A 20,964-nucleotide genomic window follows, 5' to 3' on the forward strand; every position below is an offset into this window, starting at 1 on the left:
CAGGCCTCTGCTGGCGAGCTGTGCAGCATCTCAGTGTGCAGTGCACTGCTGCATAAGGGAGGACACTGAGGCATTATACGAGATGCGCAACAGGTTCATCACGTTCCCGCTTGACAGAGAGAAGCAGAATGAGTGAGCACGAGGGTTTGCTCGCATTGCAGGCTTCCCCATAGTGCAGGGTACCATTGACTGCATGCATATTGCCATACATGCTCCACATCTCAACTCTGCCATCTTCATGAACAGAAAGGGATTCCACTCCCTGAATGTGCGACCACATGCAACGCATAATGGAGGTCAATGCCCGCTACCCTGGGAGTAGTCACGGCGGCTTCACAATGCTGCAGTCTAACGGTTATCTTTGAACCGGCACAGCAAGTCAAAGGCTGGCTACTGGGTGACGAGGGTTATCCCCTCATGAAGTGGCTCATAACCCCGGTCAGGAACCTACGCACCTGTGTGGAGCGGGTCAACGACGAGAGCCATGCTGCCACACTCAATGTCGTTGAGCGTACCACACGCATCCTAAAGCAACGCTTCCGCTGCCTGGACCATTCTGTTGGAGCCCTGCAGTACTCAGCTCAACAGGTGTCAAGAATCATCACGGTATGCTGCAGACCCTCACTGTTATGAGGGAGCAGCCCTTGCAACCGATTATCCAGCACAACCCTGAGGAGGAGGAGGAGGGGAGGGGGGAAATGGAGGAAGACACAAAGGGGCAACAAGGAACACTGGCCCTGTCTACTAGGGCTCTGCAGGCTCACCTGATCCGTGGGCGATATCAGTAATGTGAACGACATCTCCCAAGTCACCAACAGTCCTACACTCCCCACATGACCATCAAATCATCCTCCATGTGATCACACATTGGTTCCTCCCTCAGCTCATCGCAGAAATAAAAACCACCACCAAATGCAAATTCAAATCCACATTTATAAATTAAAACATGAAATGATGCAAATAAAATGAGACTATTCCCCCTTGTGATTCCCTCAGTGCCTGTCGCTCGTGTGCCTCTACCTATCCTAGTGCTCCCTCAAGGTGCATCCCCAGTGGCTGGAGCATGGGTGGTGGAAGGCTGCTGATCTTCAATGGAGGAGCGTGCAGGTGGCCTTGGAGGACGACCTCGAGCAACTCTGGGTTAGGAGGGCCCGGCTTCAGACTGTACCATCTCAGTCTGGCCTGGCTGGCTGACTGGCAACAGCAAGGGCACTGGCGGAGTGGCAGGGGTGGGAGCAGAAGTGCTGTCGTCCGGTCAGAGGACAGCAGGTTTGACTGCCATGGTGCCACTGCCACCCGCATGGGGCGGTATCTCAGCAATCCTAGTGATCAGATGGAGAACGGGCTGCTGGAGTGCTGTGACGCCCTGGAAGCCCCGTTCCACAGTGGTACCCCGAGCCCCGATAGCAGCAGTCTGAGCTTCAACCGAAGCTTGCAGACCTTTGATCATATCGGTTGGTGCTGCAATGGAAGCCGCAACATCAGCCATCAGATGCTGCATCATGGTGGGTCCCTCAGGTGTGCTGATGGAGCTGACCACCCGTTCCACGTGGATGAGGATGAGCTCCAAGCTCCGCGCAAAGCCCTGTGCCAAGTTTGAGGTGGACTCCTCCATGCCACTTGACATTGTGCGCAGGCTTTCTGGCAGGCTTTCCAGTGCACCAAGCATTTGGTGGTGTACGCCTGTCAGCAGTCTTCCAGCAAGCTGGCACCTGTGGTATCCGTTCTCCCCGCCCTGGCTCCTGCGCACTTGTGCCCGGTGTCTCTCCATGTACAGATCCCTCCTCTAACCTAACCTGTAAAGGATGCGCAGTGTCGGTCTCTGAGATGGTGGATACGAGTGTCAAATCAAGTGACGGTGTGGCTTCAGTGTCCTCCTCCGACTACAACTATGACAGTGCCCGCTCCAGTTCTTGGGTAACTGCAATGACAAAGGGAGACGGGGTAAGTTGTGGAGCGGGAAGAGGAGCAATAAGACGTGCGTGCTGACACCATCTGCAGCACCTGAGTCAGAAAGGATTGTGGGATGAGGGAGATGTGGGAAACGAGGAGGATGATTAGGTATACAGAGACCTCCAGCGCTGCCAGTGGCCAAGGTCGCAGCAACGGCCAGCCCAATGATTCCCAGCGCGGTCTCCTTCCGGGGGTGGGGTGAGGACATGTAAGCATCCTGCTGCCGGCTGTTATGCGTCACCTTCTCCTGCAAGATAGAAGGAAGTGTGTCACTGAGTATCTTGCAAAGTGTCTGAGTGATGTGCCTGTCATGGTTGAATAGTTGCCAATGTGTGTGACCTGTGAGTAGTGGTTGCGTGGTCTGCAAGTGTGGTATGCTATGTAAGGGTGCGATGCAGCATGCGGAGTGCAGTGTTGTGTACGATGGGCAGCGTTTGGTGGGTGGCTGACTGGGAGTGTTGCCTGTGGAGCAGTTGGTAGGATGCACCACTTCACATTTGCATTCACTTGCCTTGACCGCTCGTATCAAATCATTGAACTTTTGTCGGCACTGCACCCCATGCGCGATGCAGTGCTCCTGGCATTTACCACCTCAGCCGCAGCCTCCCACTGCCTGCGCAGCTGGTGTCTGGAGGTCTCCTGCCACCCTGCGGGTACAGGATGGCCCTCCTATTGTCCACTCCCTCCACCAGGGCCTCCAGTCCGTCATCAGAGAACCTTGGACCATACTCTCTTGCTGGTCCAGCAATCCTTCCTGCCATCCCGCACTGCTCTCGTTGACTGTGTACCTCCCCTTTAAGAGGTGCAGGTTGCCTTTAACAAGTGCTGGCCATGCTCCATTTTGGACCTCCTGCTTGTGCGTGCAGCCTCTCCACAGCGTGGGTAGCGTTGGCTGCATGTTAGTGACCAGACATCTCGAATCTCACGTGCAGCCTGCATCGGAAGCACTGGCACGGGTTAATCGATGACCGCTATGCTAGTGCCCAGTTTTGGGGGTTATTGAATTTAACCCCCTAAGTCACTCTTTTCAAACATGGGAGTAGAAAACTCCAGGGAAAATTAGTCAGAAAATGCTGGAAATACTCAGCAAGTGAGGCAGCATCTGTGGAGGATGAAACAGAGTGAATGACCTTTGGTCAGATTTGTGTGGTGTGTTTCAACTTGTACTTGTTAGAATGCTACTGGGCAGAAGACACTTATACACAATCATTTTGTTTATTCCTTTTAACTCAAATTTATCTTACTGGTTTTTAAATAACTGCATTTATTCTAGATGGTTTTTCCATTTTAATCTGGCTCATGAACGTAAATCTAATTGTGAACCATCTCGTTACACTTGACTGCAAATTTGGTTACAGCTCAATTATTTTAATATTGCACTCAACGAGGGATTTGCTTGATATGGGACTTGGAATACGGTTTGCCTTTCCCTCCTCAAATAAATGTGAGTTAACATTTTAATATCATGAGGTCAGCCCAGTGTTTTGTTGGATTTATAAACCAAAATATTGTCACAAAGAGGAAAAGCAGAAGAGGTTTGTGTCACATGTCAAGTTCCTTATGGTCATTCAAGAACTCTTTAGTGAAATCTGGTTATTTCTTCTGTGATTTTAAAATAGAAATTTTGTCTTGGTATGCTTGTATAGTTTTTAAATAGCCAGCTGATTAGGTTTAAGGGGTCTGCCATGGCTCAGTTGGTAGGTGGCACTCTTGCCTCTTGAGTCGGAAGGTTGTGGGTTCATGTCGCACCCCGGAGACTTGGCGCATATAATCTAGGCTGACTCTACTGAGGGAGTGCAGATTCCTAGTATGCATTCATTCTGTTGCTTGTGTGAAGCTTTTTATTTTATCATTTTGTCTTGTGTAGTAGGGATTTCGATGGCCCCTATTCAACTTCTGTCCTTTTTGGGTGCTTTGTTTATGTTTCATTCTGGTGTCTGACCTAATAAAGATGCAGATAGGACAGCAGCAGATTGAGGGGCAGGGACTGCAGTATCAAGGCAGAAACTGAGGACTGGTTAGGCAATAGGTAAGTCGAGAGAGAGATTGGGGACCTGCATTGGGGTATTGGATCGTCTAGTAGTGTTGTATGGAATTTAAGCAGATGCAGGTGCCACATTTAGTTTGATTAATATTTTCAAATAGAAAGAAAGACTTGCATTTCTATAGTGCCTTTCACGACCTCAGAATGTTCCAAAGTGCTTTCCAGCCAATGAAATACTTTTTGAAGTGTAGTCACTGTTGTAATGTAGGAAACGCGGCAGCCAATTTGCACACAGCAAGGTCCCACAAACAGCAATAAGATAATCGGTTTGTGGTGTTAGTTGAGGGATAAATATTAGCCAGGAAACCGGGGAGAGCTCCACTGCTCTTCGAAATGTTATGGTATTTAATTCTGTGTAAACCTCAAAACATTCTAACAAACCATTTTGTTTGCGGTGTCATCTCCCTGCGCCTGCTTTCTGCTCCTTCTATCTGGACCAGTTTTCAAAATGATTTCCTAGTTAGATCCCCATGAACTTTGCCAATCCTAATTTTAATTTTCTCTCTGTTTTGTATCATCTTCACTTTCATCATCGTTCCCTCTTTTCCAGACGAAACCAAGCTCAAACTCTGGAACATCACCATCAGTAAGAATGTACTGCAGCTGCCAAGCATCTTCCATCACCTCCCGCACCTGCTCGCCAGAGAGAATAGTTTCCAGCCGTCCGTCTACCTGGGACAGAGGAGAACTGGAGGTGAGCAAAAAAAAAAACAATTGACCCAGAAACCTTGAGCAGTTTTTAAAGATCGCAGTTTTAAATTTTTAATTTGAGCCTAATGGGTAAAAATATCAATCATGTGCAAAAAAAAAGTGCATTAGGCACTGGGACTTGCATCCAAATCTCTGCAGCCCGTATCCTAACTCGGACCAAGTTCCATTCACTCATCACCCGCTGTGACCTTCATTGGCTCCCGGTCCGGCAACGCCTCGATTTTAAAATTCCTATCCTTGTTTTCAAATCCCTCCATGGCCTCGCCCCCCCCTCCCTATCTCTGTAACCTCCTCCAGCCCTACAACCCTCCAAGATCTCTGCGCTCCTCCAATTCTGGCCTCTTGCGCGTCCCCGATTTCCTTCACCCCACCATTGGCGGCCGTACCTTTAGCTGCCTAGGCCCTAAGCTCTGGAATTTGTTCCCTAATCCTCTCCGCCTCTCCACCATCCCTCCTCTTTTTAAGGCGCTCCTTGAAACCTACCTCTTTGACCAAGCTTTTGGTCACCTGTCCTAATATCTCCTTATGTGGCTCGGTGTCAAATTTTGTCTGAAAACGCTCCTGTGAAGCACCTTGAGAACACAAGAAATAGGAGCAGGATAGGCCATATGGTCCTTTTGAGCCTGCTCCACCATTCAGTAAAATCATGGCTGATCTTCGACCTCAACTCCACTTTCCCACCCAATCCGTTGAGATGTTTTACTACGTTAAAGGCACTAGATAAATGCAAGTTGTTGTTTAATGGGTGGAATATCATGGCATGGTGAGTGCAGAAGTGGAGAATCCCAGCCTATATTTTTTATTTGTACAATTGTAGCCAAGCTTATTAATTATAATACTGTGGCTCAGTATCAAATTTTGTTTGATAACCGCTCCTGTGAAGCACCTTGGGATGTTTTACTATGTTAAAGGTGCTATATAAATGCAAATTCTTTGTTGAAGGTTGCACTCCTGAGTGTTCTTCGTCTGTTCATGTCACTGGACTGCAGTCAGGGTGAAGGATGTATTATTTTCAAATTTTTTCATCAGTTGCCACAGTGGGTTGCTTGACCTCTAGTTTTACTCCCTATTTTTTAAAAAAATTTCGCCGGTCTCCCAAATTTGTTTCTTTCCCCCAGTTTCCTACTTCCCAAAAAATAAAATCATGCAAAGTGCACGAGTAATCGTTCTTCGGTATTATAATTGTGATTGTTGTTTGCTGCTTGTACTACAACGAGAGAAAGGAATTCAAACAAATTTTCTGTTGGACAACTTGCATGTTTTCCATCCTCCCCCCCCCCCCCCCCCCCCTCCCAAGGTTGTCTCAGTAGGTTGTTGATGTAGAAATTGTGCATTGCATTGTTGACATAATCCTAATCCGTTTTCCGCCTTGTTTTTTTGCCTGCAGTTTCTATAGTGATGGGAGTTCCAACTGTAAAGCGGGAGGTGCACAGTTACCTGATCGACACCTTGAACTCCCTCATTTATGAACTGACCCCCGAGGAGAAAGAAGACTGTGTGATTGTTGTACTCATTGCAGAGGTGAGTAAACACGTTCCTGGAATTATATTCTCTTGAGTTTAGATAGTTGAGGGGTGATCTAATTGAGGTCTTCAAAATGATGAAGAGGTTCAGTCGGATGGATGCAGAGAAACTATTCCTTCTGGCCGGGGATGAGGGGACAATCTTAAAATTATCGATAAGTAGATTTTTGTCAAGTAAAGGTTATCAAGGGATATGGAACAATGGGTAAATGGAGTTGAGGTACAGATTGGCCATGATCTAATTGGATAGCGGAACAAGAGGGCATAATATTAGAGCTTGGCCATTAAGGAGTGAAATCGGTGAGTACTTTTTTTTACACAAGGTAGAAATCTGGAACTCTCCCCCACAATCATAGAATCATAGACCGGTTACAGCACAGGAGTAGGCCATTCGGCCCATCGAGATCATGCCAGCTCTTTGTAAGAGCAATCCAATTAGTTCCATTCCCCCGTCCCTGTAGCCGTGCAGATTTTTTCCCTTCAAACATTTATCCAATTCCCTTTTTGAAAGCCATAATTGAATCTGCTTCCACCACCATTTCAGGCAGCACATTTCAGATCATAATTACTCGTGGCTTAAAAAAGTTTTTCCTCATGTTGCCTTTGGTTCTTTTGCCAATCACCTTAATCCTCTGGTTCTCGACCATTCTGCCAGTGGGAACAGTTTCTCTTTATTTACTCTATCTAAACCCTTCATGATTTTGAATACTTCTATCAACTCTCCTCTTAACCTTCTGTGCTCTAAGGAGAAGAACCCCAGCTTCTCCAGTCTGTCCACATAACTGAAGTCCCTCATCCCTCGAACCATTCTAGTAAATCTCTTCTGCATCCTCTCCAAGGCCTTCACATCCATCCTAAAGTGCGGTGCCCAGAATTGGACACAATACTCCAGCTGAGGCCGAATCAGTGTTTTATAAAGGTTCAACATAGCTTCCTTGTTTTTGTACTCTATGCCTCTGTTTATAAAGCTTTTTTTAAACCGCTTCCTCAACCTGTCCTACCACCTTCAAAGATTTGTGCACATATACCTCCAGGTCTCTCTGTTCCTGCACCCCCTTTAGAATTGCACCATTTAGTTTATTTTGCCTCTCCTCATCCTTCCTGCCAAAATGTATCACTTTGCACTTCTCTGCGTTAAATTCCATCTGCCATGTGTCCGCCCATTCCACCAACCTGTCTATATCCTCTTGAAGTCTATCACTATCCTCCTCACTTTTCACTACACTTCCAAGTTTTGTCAACTGCAAATTTTGAAACTGTGCCCTGTACACCCAAGTCCAAGTCATTAATATATATTTTTAAAAAAGCAGTGGTCCTAGTACCAACCCCTGGGGAACACCACTGTGTACCTTCCTCCAGTCCGAAAAACAACCGTTCACCACTACTCTATTCTCTGTCTCACACAAATTTTCAAGACTGAGATGAATGGATTTTTTGATTTGAATTAATACTATCTGCCTCCACTGACTCCCTCGGGAGCCTGTTCCATAGATTGACCACTCACTCATTGAAATAATGTTTCCACAGATTAGTTTTGAATTCACCCCCCTTTAAGCGCACTTTGTAATCTCTGGTTCTAGTGTTCTGGGCAAGGTGAAACATCTGGTCATGGTCTACATTATCTAGTTCTTTTTAGATTCCTAAAAACAGCAATCATATCACCTCTCATCTGTTCTCTTTTTCCAGTGAGAACATGCCCAATTTTCGTAATCGCTTCCCTTAATCCGATCCCTCCATCCCCTCAATCATTCTGTTTGCTCTCTTCTGTAACCTTTCAATTGCTGCAATATCCTTTTTGTACTGAGGCGACCAGTAATGCAAAAAAAAATTATGAACCCCAAATTAAAGGGAAGAATTTGCAGGGCTATGGGGAAAGGGCAGGGGAATAGGACGAATTGGATAGCTCTGTCAAAAGAGCCGGCACAGGGACAATGGGCCGATTGGCCTCCTTCTGTGCTGTATGATTCTATGATTCTGACTGAAGAAAGGTGAAATAAAGTTTGGACAGATCCATGCAGACTGAAGAACAATGAATAAACTGGAACAGTCCCCACAGCTTATAGCAGGCGAGTTGGTGTAACCGCGATTTACCTGCGACAAAGCAGTGGCCGTGTCAGCAGCCAGTTGAGCTTCCGGCTCTATCTTGTTCATATAGGAGTCGTGAACATCCTACAGAGGAGAGGGATGCTTTACTTTGACAGGTGATGACGAGAAAGACAATGAAATCCTGGAGCCTGAGCGATGGCGAGTAAATGCATGTTATCCCAGCACTCAGCCGTTGTTTCACCACACTCCCTGATACAAACTGTGGCATCGCAGCACTGAGGTACTCGGGCTCCTCAGGTGAATAGTTAGCAGGACAAACTGAAAACATTTAATAAATGCTTCAATTCGTCTGAAATCAGCAGAGCTTTTAAAACGGTAAACAGAGAGGATTAAGTAATTAAAGTAATCGCACTGTAACCAGGTGTGAAAATCTTATTGAATTGCTCTAAATAGCCGGCAAGCTCAATGTGTTGTAAGCAACGCCTTTGTAATTGATTTCAATGGTGATGGGAATGGTTATCGTTAGTTGCCCGGTATAGACTGTTGCCCGCTATAAGCCGCGGGCAGTACAAGTGGTGGGGACTGGACCTCACTCAGACACACTTCTGTTGGTTGTATAGCACCTTTTAATGTAGTAAAACGTCCGAAAGTAATTCACAGGAGCGTTATCAATCAGAATTTGACAGTGAGCCACATAAGGAGATATTAGGACAGGTCTCCAAAAGCTTGGTCAAAGAGGTAAGTTTTAAGGAGTGTCTTAAAAGGAGGAGAGGGGTAGAGAGGTTCAGGGAGGGAATTCCAGGGCTTAGGGCTTAGGGCTTAGGCAGCTGAAGGCTCGGCCGCCAATGGTGGGAACGAAGGGAGGAGGGGACGTGCAAGAGGCCAGAATTGGAGGAACGCAGAGATCTCGGACGGTTGTAGGGCTGGAGGAGGTTACAGAGATAGGGAGAGGCGAGGCCTTGGAGGGATTTGAACACAAGGATGAAAATTTTAAAATGGAGGCGTTCGGGATCTTGGGTCGTGAGTCAGGTTCAATCCTGGCCACTGCTAATCTCAGCTGGGACAGCAGTAGAGTCGATAGAATTAGCTCCACTATCTCCAAGCTAGGGAGAGGAAAAACAATGAACAAGGATCCTTGCTTCCGATAAATATTCAGTAACATCTGTTGGAAGGTGCATGTGTATGGTCACTGGGCGAGAACGGGATTACATTTGCTGTGTAAGTTTATAAATGAAGAACAGCTGTTTAGGCAAGGTAAAAGGCTGGTAACATCTGTCAAACTGTACCTGGACACAAGCCAGTGCTTTCGAGCAAGAAAGGGAAGAAATTGGAACAGAAAATGTTTCATCAGCATCTTCATGCATATATTTTATCCATGGAGTGTGTGCCAATTACTCAGTAAATCCACCTCTCGGGTGGATTTAAAAGATCCCACAGCACTTTTGAAGAAGAGCAGGGGAGTTCTCCCTGGTGTCCTGGCCAATATTTATCCCTCAACCAACGTCACTTTTTTTAAAAAAAAAGAGATTATCTGATCATTTATCTCATTGCTGCTTGTGGGAACTTGCTGTACACAAATTGGCAATGGCGTTTCCCTACATAACAATAGTGATTACATTTCAAAAAGCACTTTGGGAAGGCCTGAGGTCATGAAAAACGCTATATAAATACTGGTCTGTCTTCCTTTTGTGACATTTGTTAAGAATTTGCAAATGATCACAAAGATAAGTCAAGATTAGATTTGTCACATACAACTCATCATTCTATAGAAACCTATCTGCCTGCCTCCCTCCCATCACAGAGTCCAACTGGCGCTTGAAACATTCGGAGAATTTGTCTCCACTGCCCTTTGAGGGCAGATTTGAAGCAAGTGTTGAAATTGCTTGGTGGATGCCTTGGCTCAATGTGATAATTATGTAAAATCCTGAAATTGTTTTCTGCCTGAATGATTTAACAGCAGCACCCATGTGTATGGCTTAACAATCCGTGGATTAAGTTAACTGAGCCAGTGAAGGACTTTCCCCTTGCAGAGACTTGGAAGATTACTTGCAGTTATCTGGTTATTGGATTAAATGTAGTGTCATGCTAGATGGCCCCACACATTTAATTGGCAAATATTAAACGCAGGTCACATTTTACAGGCTAAAGCAGCTAATGTATTTACAATATAGAAATATGAAATATACAAGTTCAGCAAAATATTAACTACAATATAAATCAGGGGGATGGGAACCTGAGCGGGGAGTCAGAAGGGAATAAAGTTGAGAGCAGCAAGAGAGGGGAAGACCCAGGGGAAATCTACAATACAACTAGTACAAACAGTTGTTCAAGAACAAGTGAAAGGGAAAAGCGTAGAGCAGCGGAAAGAAAGTGTACTTTAGGCACGACAGATAAAATAAAAACTAGAAGGCGGAAGGCAATTAACCCAGCATCAAAGCTGAAGGTCAGGCTAGGGTGTGGGGCCCAACTAAGAGTTCTATATACAAATGCATGGAGTATAAGGAATAAATTAAATGACCTACAGGTTCAAATTCAAATTGGAGGGTATGACATGATGGCTATTACTGAGACTTGGCTGCAGGATGGTCAGGATTGGGAACTAAATATACCAGGTTATAAGGTCTACAGGAGAGATGGGGAAAATGGAAGAGGGGGAGGAGTAGCCTTAGTGATTAGAGATGAAATCACTTCAATGATAAAGGAGGATATAACGAGAGGTAAGCAGCCAACAGAGACCTTATGGGTTGAAATTGAGAAATAGGAAAGGATCTAAGACTATAGTGGGAGTTGTGTATAGGACCCCTGGCAGCAGCTCTGAAGTGCTAGATTGTATAAATGCAGAGATCAGACAAGCGTGTAAGAAATGCATAGTGGTCTTAATAGGGGACTTTAACCTTCACATAGATTGGGAAAAGCAGACGAGCAACTGTCAGAAAGGTAGTGAATTTCTTGAGTGTGTCCGGGATAGTTTTCTGCAGCAGTATGTCCTATAGGCAACAAGGGGGCAAGCCATACTAGATTTAGTAATGAGTAATGAACCAGATTTAGTTAACATAAGGAACATAAGAACATAAGAAGTAGGAGCAGGACCCGGCCACTCAGCCCCTGGGCCCGCTCCGCCACCCACAGGGCCTTGACCAATCCGAACTCAGCTTCACGTCCAATTTCCTGCCCGCTCCCCGTAACCCCTAATTCCCTTTACTTCGAGGAAACTGTCGATTTCTGTTTTAAATTTATTTAATGATGTAGCTTCCACAGCTTCCTGGGGCAGCAAATTCCACAGACCTACCACCCTCTGAGTGAAGAAGTTTCTCCTCATCTCAGTTTTGAAAGAGCAGCCCCTTATTCTAAGATTATGCCCCCTAGTTCTAGTTTCACCCATCCTTGGGAACATCCTCACCGCATCCACCCGATCAAGCCCCTTCACAATCTTATATGTTTGAATAAGATCGCCTCTCATTCTTCTGAACTCCAATGAGTCGAGTCCCAATCGACTCAACCTCTCCTCATATATCTGCCCTCTCATCCCCAGGATTAACCGAGTGAACCTTCTTTGTACTGCCTCGAGAGCCAGTATGTCTTTTCTTACGAGGGTGAGAAGGTTGGTTCTCAAACAAGCGTACTGAGCTTGAATAAAGGAGACTATGATGGTATGAGAGCGGAATTGATTGAAGTGGACTGGGAAAATAGATTAAAGGGTAAGACGGTGCATGAGCAGTGGTGTTCATTTAAGGAGTTATTTTACAACTTTCAAAAAAAAATTCCACTGAGGAAAAAAGGGTGTAAAAGAAATGACAGCCATCCGTGGCTAAGTAAAGAAATTAAGGATAGTATCCGACGAAAAACAAGGACATATAAGGTAGCCAAACTTAGTGGGCGGATAGAAGATTGGGAAGTCTTCAAAAGACAGCAAAAAGTAACTAAAGGATTGATTAAGAAAGGGAAGATAGATTATGAAAATAAATTAGCAAAAAATATAAAAACAGATAGCAAGAGTTTCTATAGTTATATAAAAAGAAAAAGGGTGGCTAAGGCAAACATAGGTCCCTTAGAGGATGAGACCGGGAAATTAATGGTGGGAAACATGGAGATGGCAAAAATGCTGAACAAATATTTTGTTTCAGCCTTTACGGTAGAGGACACTAAGAATATCCCAACACTGGACAAACAGGGGACTCTCGGGGGGGAGGAGCTAAATACGATTAAAATCACTAAGGAATTGGTACTCAGTAAATTAATGGGACTCAAGGCAGATAAATCCCCTGGACCTGATGGCTTACATCCTAGGGTCTTGAGGGAAGTGGCAGTAGGGATTGTGGATGCTTTGGTAATAATTTTCCAAACTTCTCTGGACTCGGCAAAGGTCCCGGCAGATTGGAAAACTGCTAATGTAACACCGTTATTTTAAAAAGGGTAGTAGGCAGAAGGCTGGAAATTATAGACCAGTTAGCCTAACATCTGTGGTGGGTAAAATTTTGGAGTCTATTATTAAGGAGACCGTAGCGGAACATTTGGATAAACATAATTTAATAAGACAAAGTCAGCATGGCTTTACAAAGGGGAAGTCATGTCTGACAAATTTGCTTGAGTTCTTTGAGGGCATAACGTAGAGGGTGGATAAAGGGGAACCAGTGGACGTAGTGTATTTAGACTTCCAGAAGGCATTCAACAAGGTGCCACATAAAAGATTATTGCTCAAGATAAAGAATCACTGGATTGGGTGTAATATTCTGGCATGGGTGGAGGATTGGTTATCTAACAGGTAGCAGAGAGTTGGGATAAATGGTTCATTCTCGGACTGGCAACCAGTAGCCAGTGGTGTTCTGCAGGGGTCGGTGCTGGGTCCCCAACTCTTTACAATCTATAACGATTTGGAGGAGGGGACCGAGTGTAACATATCAAAGTTTGCAGATGATACAAAGATGGGAGGGAAAGTAGAGAGTGAGGAGGACATAAAAAACCTACGAGGGGATATAGACAGGCTGGGTGAGTGGGCGGAGATTTGGCAGATGCAATACAATATTGGAAAATGTGAGGTTATGCACTTTGGCAGGAAAAATCAGAGAGCAAGTTATTATCTTAATGGTGAGAAACTGGAAAGTACTGCAGTACAAAGGGATCTGGGGGTCCCAGTGCAAGAAAATCAAAAGGTTAGTATGCAGGTGCAGCAGGTGATCAAGAAGGCCAACGGAATGTTGGCTTTTATTGCTAGGGGGATAGAATATAAAAACAGGGAGGTATTGCTGCAGTTATATAAGGTATTGGTGAGACCGCACCTGGAATACTGCATACAGTTTTGGTGTCCATACTTAAGAAAAGACATACTTGCTCTCGAGGCAGTACAAGGAAGGTTCACTCGGTTAATCCCGGGGATGAGGGGGCGGACATATGAGGAGAGGTTGAGTAGATTGGGACTCTACTCATTGGAGTTCAGAAGAATGAGAGGCGATCTTATTGAAACATATAAGATTGTGAAGGGTCTTGATCGGGTGGATGCGGTAAGGATGTTCCCAAGGATGGGTGAAACTAGAACTAGGGGGCATAATCTTAGAATAAGGGGCTGCTCTTTCAAAACTGAGATGAGGAGAAACTTCTTCACTCAGAGGGTAGTAGGTCTGTGGAATTTGCTGCCCCTGGAAGCTGTGGAAGCTACATCATTAAATAAATTTAAAACAGAAATAGACAGTTTCCTAGATGTAAAGGGAATTAGGGGTTACGGGGAGCGGGCAGGAAATTGGACATGAATTTAGATTTGAGGTTAGGATCAGATCAGCCATGATCTTATTGAATGGCGGAGCAGGCTCGAGGGGCCGATTGGCCTACTCCTGCTCCTATTTCTTATGTTCTTATGACACCAAAACTCTGTGCAGTATTCCAGATGCGGTCTCACCAATACCTTATATAACTGCAGCAATACCTCCCTATTTTTATATTCTATCCCCCGAGCAATAAAAGCCAACATTCCGTTGGCCTTGTTGATCACCTGCTGCACCTGCATACTAACTTTTTGATTTTCTTGCACTTGGACCCCCAGATCCCTTTGTACTGCAGTACTTTCCAGTTTCTCGCCATTAAGATAATAACTTGCTCTCTGATTTTTCCTGACAAAGTGCATAACCTCACATTTTCCAATATTGTATTGCATCTGCCAAATCTCCACCCACTCACCCAGCCTGTCTATATCCCCTTGTAGGTTTTTTATGTCCTCCTCACTCTCTACTTTCTCTCCCATCTTTGTATCATCTGCAAACTTTGATATGTTACACTCGGTCCCCTCCTCCATATCGTTAATATGAATTGTAAAGAGTTGGGGACCCAGCACCGACCCCTGCGGAACACCACTGGCTACTGGTTGCCAGTCCGAGAATGAACCACTTATCCCAACCCTCTGCTTCCTGTTAGATAACCAATCCTCCACCCATGCCAGAATATTACCCCCAATCCAGTGATTCTTTATCTTGAGCAACAATCTTTTGGTAAAGGCTTAACTGTGCGTGAACATCTATCGAATAGTGATCCTAACATGATCGAGTTCAATGTAGTGTTTGAAAGGGAAAAAAGTGAATCAGCTGCTAAGATTCTAGACTTGGGTAAGGCCGACTTCAATGGGATGAGACAGAGACTGTCCACAGTAAACTGGGCAAATCTGTTAATGGGTAAAACGACTGATGATCAGTGGGAAATGTTTAAAGAAACATTTAACGTGATACAGAATCGGTTTATACCCCTGAGGAGCAAGAACTCTACTTGCCAAAAAAAACAGCCATGGACAACTAAAGAGGTAAGGGACAGTATAAGACATAAGGAAAGGGCATACAAAAAGGCAAAAAATGGCACAGATCCTGGCGAATGGGAAAGATACAAAGATCAACAAAGGGTCACAAAACAGATCGTAAGGGCTACAAAAAAAGTATGAAAAGAAACTTGCAATGGATATCAAAACCAATACGAAGAACTTTTATACTTAGGAAAAAGAGGGTGGTCAGGAGCAGTGTTGATGTGGAGATGCCGGTGATGGACTGGGGTTGACAATTGTAAACAATTTTACAACACCAAGTTATAGTCCAACAATTTTATTTGAAATTCACAAGCTTTCAGAGGCTTCCTCCTTCCTCAGGAAGGAGGAAGCCTCCGAAAGCTTGTGAATTTCAAATAAAATTGCTGGACTATAACTTGGTGTTGTAAAATTGTTTACAAGGAGCAGTGTTGGCCTCTTGAAAACTGAAAGTGGGGATATTGTCATTGACAATGGGGAAATGGCGGACATGTTGAACAATTACTTTGCGTCAGTATTTATAGTGGAAAAAGAGGATAGCATGCCGGAAATCCCAAGAAAACTTATATTGAATCGGGGACAGGGACTCGATAAAATTAACATAAGTGAAGCAACAGTAATGAAGATAATAATAGCACTAAAGAGTGACAAATCCCCAGGACCAGATGGTTTCCATCCCAGGCTTTTAAAGGAAGTAGGTGAGCACGTTGCGGATGCCCTAACTATAATCTTTCAAAGTTCTCTAGATTCAGGAACTGTCCCTCTAGATTGGAAAATTGCACATGTCACTCTGCTTTTTAAGAAAGGAGAGAGAGGGAAACTGGGGAATTATAGACCAGTTACCCTAACATCTGTTGTGGGGAAAATGCTGGAGTCTATAATTAAGGATAGGGTGACTGAACACCTCGAGAATTTTCAGTTAATCAGAGAGAGCCAGCATGGATTTGTGAAAGGTAAGTCGTGCCTGACAAACCTGATTGAATTTTTTGAAGAGGTGACTAAAGTAGTGGACAGGGGAATGTCAATGGATGTTATTTATATGGACTTCCAGAAGGCATTTGATAAGGTCCCACATAAGAGACTGTTAGCTAAGATAGAAGCCGATGGAATCAAGGGAAAAGTATGGACTTGGTTAGGAAGTTGGCTGAGCGAAAGGCGACAGAGAGTCGGGACAATGGGTAGGTACTCACATTGGCAGGATGTGACTGGTGGAGTCCCGCAGGGATCTGTGTTGGGGCCTCAATTATTCTCAATATTTATTAACGACTTAGATGAAGGCATAGAAAGTCTCATAACTAAGTTTGCCGATGACACAAAGATTGGTGGCATTGTAAGCAGTGTAGATGAAAACATAAAATTACAAAGAGATATTGATTAGGTGAATGGGCAAAACTGTGGCAGATGGAATTCAATGTAGACAAATGTGAGGTCATCCACTTTGGACCAAAAAAGGATAGAACAGGGTACTTTCTAAATGGTAAAAAGTTAAAAGCAGTGGATGTCCAAAGGGACTTAGGGGTTCAGGTACATAGATCATTGAAGTGTCATGAACAGGTGCAGAAAATAATCAAGAAGGCAAATGGAATGTTGGCCTTTATATCTTGAGGACTCGAGTACAAGGGGGTAGAAGTTATGCTGCAGCTGTACAAAACCTTGGTTAGACCGCACCTGGAGTACTGTGAGCAGTTCTGGGCACCGCACCTTCGGAAGGACATATTGGCCTGGGAGGGAGTGCAGCGTAGGTTTACTAGAATGATGCCCGGACTTCAAGGGTTAAGTTACGAGGAGAGATTACACAAATTGGGGTTGTATTCTCTGGAGTTTCAAAGGTTGAGGGGTGATCTGATCGAAGTTTATAAGATATTAAGGGAAACAGATAGGGTTGATCGAGAGAAACTATTTCCGCTGGTTGGGGATTTTAGGAGTTGGGGGCACAGTCTAAAAATTAGAGCCAGACCTTTCAGGAGCGAGATTAGAAAATATTTCTACACACAAAGGGTTGTAGAAGTTTGGAACTCTCTTCCACAAACGGCAATTGATACTAGCTCAATTGCTGAATTTAAATCTGAGATAGATAGCTTTTTGGCAACCAAAGGTGTTAAGGGATATGGGCCAAAGGCATGTATATCGAGTTAGATCACAGATCAACCATGATCTTATCAAATGGCGGAGCAGGCACGAGGGGCTGAATGGCCTCCTCCTGTTCCTATGTTCCTAAATACAGTGGGGGTGGGGGAAGAGTCTGTAATGGATCAAACACTCATCGAAGGAACATCTTTGGATGGAAAAATGACTGCTTGTTAGAGGTTCTGTGTCTGTCATTTTTTAGTCTCGAGTACTGCTTTCAGTATTGGCACCATGTTCTTACAGGAATGTACACCACAGAAACAGGTCATTCACCCCAACTAGTCCATGCCGGTGTTTGTGCTCCACACGAGTGTCTTCCCACCCCTCTTCATCTCACCCTATCAGCATATCCTTCTATTTCTTGCTCCCTCATGTGTTTATCCAGCTTCCCCTTGAATGCATCTATGCTATTCGCCTCAACTACTCCTTGTGGTAGCGAGTTCCACATTCTAACCACTCTCTGGATAAAAGTTTCTCCTGAAATCCCTATTGGATTTATCAGTAACTATCTTATATTTATGGCTCCTAGTTCTGGACTCCCCTGCAGTTGTAAGGTGACTTTTGGTATAACTTGCATGCAGGGAATAGAATGGAAGATTCTACTGAACTGAACTAAGTTCACTCTTTTAACCTAATTATTCTTTTTGATGTCAGGATGTCAGAACATCAGGATATTGCATTCAGTATTATAATTAATAAGCTTGACTATATTTTGTACAAATAAAAAATATAGGCTGGAATTCTCCACTTCTGCACTCACCATGCAATGATATTCGATCCATTAAACAACAACTTGCATTTATATAGTACCTTTTAACGTAGTAAAACATCAAGGGCTGGGGCGGGAAGGTGGCGTTGAGGTCAAAGATCAGCCATGATCTTATTGAATGGCAGAGCAGGCTCAAGGGACCATATGGCCTACTCCTGCTCCTATTTCTTATGTTCTTATGTTCTCAAGGCTTTTCACAGGAGCGTGTTCAGACAAAATTTGACACTGAGCCACATAAGGAGATACTCTGGCAGGTGACCAAAAGCTTGGTCAAAGTGGTAGGTTTTAAGGAGCGTCTTAAAGGAGGAAAGAGAGGTAGGGAGGGAATTCCAGAGCTTAGGGCCTAGACACGGCCGCCAATGGTGGGGTGAAGGAAATCGGGGATGCGCAAGAGGCCACAATTGGAGGAACACAGAGATCTCTAAGTATGGTAGGGATGGAGGTGGTGACAGAGAAAGGGAGGGACGAGGCCTTGGAAGGATTTGAGCACAAGGATGAGTATTTTAAATTCGAGGCGTTGCTGGACCGGGAGCCATTGTCGGTCAGTGTGAGACTGACTGAGGTCGTGATGTAATTTAAGTTATAGCTGACAAAAGTCTTATAATGGTTTGGCATGTTGGATACTTAAGAGAATTGAATTTAAAAATATATTTCTTTTGGACTTTTGCCTCAAAACTCCCCATGGTACATGAAGGAGAGTGAAGACCATCAACCCAAAGTGAAGATCATGGTTGACTTGTATTTCCATTGGGAATAGCAATTCAAGACCTCAAGAGTCTATAAGTTATGAAGAGGTTCAAGCAACTAAACTGGCTTTTGCTGTAGAAAAGACGACTGAGGGAAGATATGTTACAGAACTTGCATTCCCACAGCGTTTGTCGTGACCTCAGGAGAAAATTGCAGAGCTACAAAGGGCAGGGGGAGTGGGACTAATTGGATAGCTCTTTCAAAGAGCCGGCACAGGCATGGTAAGCCAAATGGCCTCCTTCTGTGCTGTATGATTCTATGTCCCAAAGCTCTTGACGTCCAATGGATTACTTCAGAAGAGCAGCCAATTTGCGCGCAGCAAGGTCCCGCAGATTGAGCAATTCTAGGATAATTGTCCCCGTAGCAAATCCCTTGCCTTCAGTGGCAGCTCTGTTCTTAAATTGTCAGCGCCTCTTTAAAATGGGTGCTGGGAGGTTTTACTTCGTTCGTTTGTGGAAAAGTGGCTTGATTTGGTTCTATGGTTCTATGATTTTGAAGCTGGGACACGCCAGCCCCGATTTTAACCTGGGGCGGAATTCGCGGAGAGCTGAAGCGGGCGACGATGCACCCGATTTTAATACCCGGACATGATTTTAACGAACAGTTACTGAACCCAACCCGCAGCCGGTGGGGATGATGTAGAGGCCGGCGAGCAGGAGTGGGAAATCGCCCGGCTGCAATTTGTCGCCGGGGGATCCAAGGTTTCCTTGCTGGGCTGGGGTGGGAGCACTCCCGCTCTTCCTGCCCACAAGGAACCTGAAGTTTATTTTTTAAAAAGATAAAACTTACCTGGGCCTCTTCTGGCCCAACCCTGCTTGCTGGCAACTTTCTCTGGTGGCTCTGAGACTTGGCGGGTCTGCAGTTTAAGATAATGTGCGCGTCAGAATGGGAGTCATTGCAATTAGGTCCCTGCTTGTCTGGGCGGCTATCCCGAAGCCGATTAAAATCTCCAGTTAAAATGGTGTGTATGGGAATGGTTCCAGGACAGTGCTGGAAGCTCCCAAGCATGGTTTTAACCCCCTGCACGCCCTATGCCAGCGTTAAAATCACACCTACCAATTCTCTTTACAGGTTTTTGGCAGATAGACACTGTGCTCCTGCTGCATTTTTTTCTTCCCCCAGCGCAGTTGGTTTTCAGACTTTGCAGCTGCTGGATTTGTGTAATCCACAATCTTTGTGTACCGATCTCCAGCCACACCATTCTTGCCGCCTGTCACAACTGCCAACATACTGCTAGGCATGGACGTTCCTTTGGGCTAATGGTGCTCCTGAATTTAGAGGAATGTATGGAATCTTACAACACCAGGTTATAGTCCAACAGTTTTATTTGAAAATCACAAGCTTTCGGAGGCTTTCTCCTTCGTCACGAAAGCTTGTGATTTTCAAATAAAACTGTTGGACTATAACCTGGTGTTGTAAGATTCCTTACATTTGTCCACCCCAGTCCATCACCGGCATCTCCACATCATGAATTTGGAGGAGGAAGAGGAATTTTGCAAACCAGACAGTTCGCAACCTTCGTGTCCTATTTGACCCTGAGCTTCCGAAACAATATCCTCTCCTTCACCAAGACTATCTCTTTCCGCCTCCGTAACGTCGCCTGTCTCTGCCCTGCCTCAGCTCATCTGCTGCTGAAACCCTCATCCGTGCCTTTGTTACCTCCAGACTCTACTATTCCAATGCTCTCCAGGCCGGCCTCCCATCTTCCATCCTCCGTAAACTTGAACTCATCTAAAACTCTGCTGCCCGTATCCTAACTCGCACCAAGTCCCTAACGCCCATCACCCCTGCGCTCGCTGACCTACATTGGCTCCCGGTACGGCAACACCTCAGTTTTAAAATTCTCATCCTTGTTTTCAAATCCCTCCATGGCCTAGCTCACTCCCTATCTCTGTAACTTCCTCCAGTCCTACAACCCTCAAAGATCTCTGCGCTCCTCCAATTCTTGCCTCTTGCACATCCCCGATTTTAATCGCTCCACCATTGGCGGCCGTGCCTTCAGTTGCCTGGGCCCTAAGCTCTAGAATTCCCTCCCTAAACCTCTCCAGCTCTGCTCCTTTGACCAATCTCTGTCACCTGTCCTAACATCTCTTTATGTGGCTTGGTGTCAAAATTTGTTTGATAGTGTCTTAGGATGTTTCACTATGTTAAATGTGTTATATAAATGCAAGTTGTTGTTTTACTAACACTGTACAAAGAGTGACCTCGCACAATGTATGAACTGGCCTATCTGTTCGAAAACAAAAAACTAAATCTGAACTCCTTGCAT

At 44.9% G+C, this 20,964-nt stretch overlaps 1 protein-coding gene across 1 annotated transcript in view; it reads left to right on the forward strand.

Moving 5' to 3' along the window:
• Positions 1-20,964, forward strand: part of mgat4b (alpha-1,3-mannosyl-glycoprotein 4-beta-N-acetylglucosaminyltransferase B) — a 301,140-nt gene that overhangs the window by 131,408 nt on the left and 148,768 nt on the right. The window contains exons 3-4 of the mRNA XM_067995968.1: positions 4,548-4,691; positions 6,096-6,229. Of these exons, the coding sequence (XP_067852069.1) occupies positions 4,548-4,691; positions 6,096-6,229 (278 nt within the window). The remainder of the gene's footprint in view (positions 1-4,547; positions 4,692-6,095; positions 6,230-20,964) is intronic.

This window comes from Heptranchias perlo, chromosome 14, assembly GCF_035084215.1.
Source record: "Heptranchias perlo isolate sHepPer1 chromosome 14, sHepPer1.hap1, whole genome shotgun sequence".
Lineage (NCBI taxonomy): Eukaryota > Metazoa > Chordata > Chondrichthyes > Hexanchiformes > Hexanchidae > Heptranchias > Heptranchias perlo.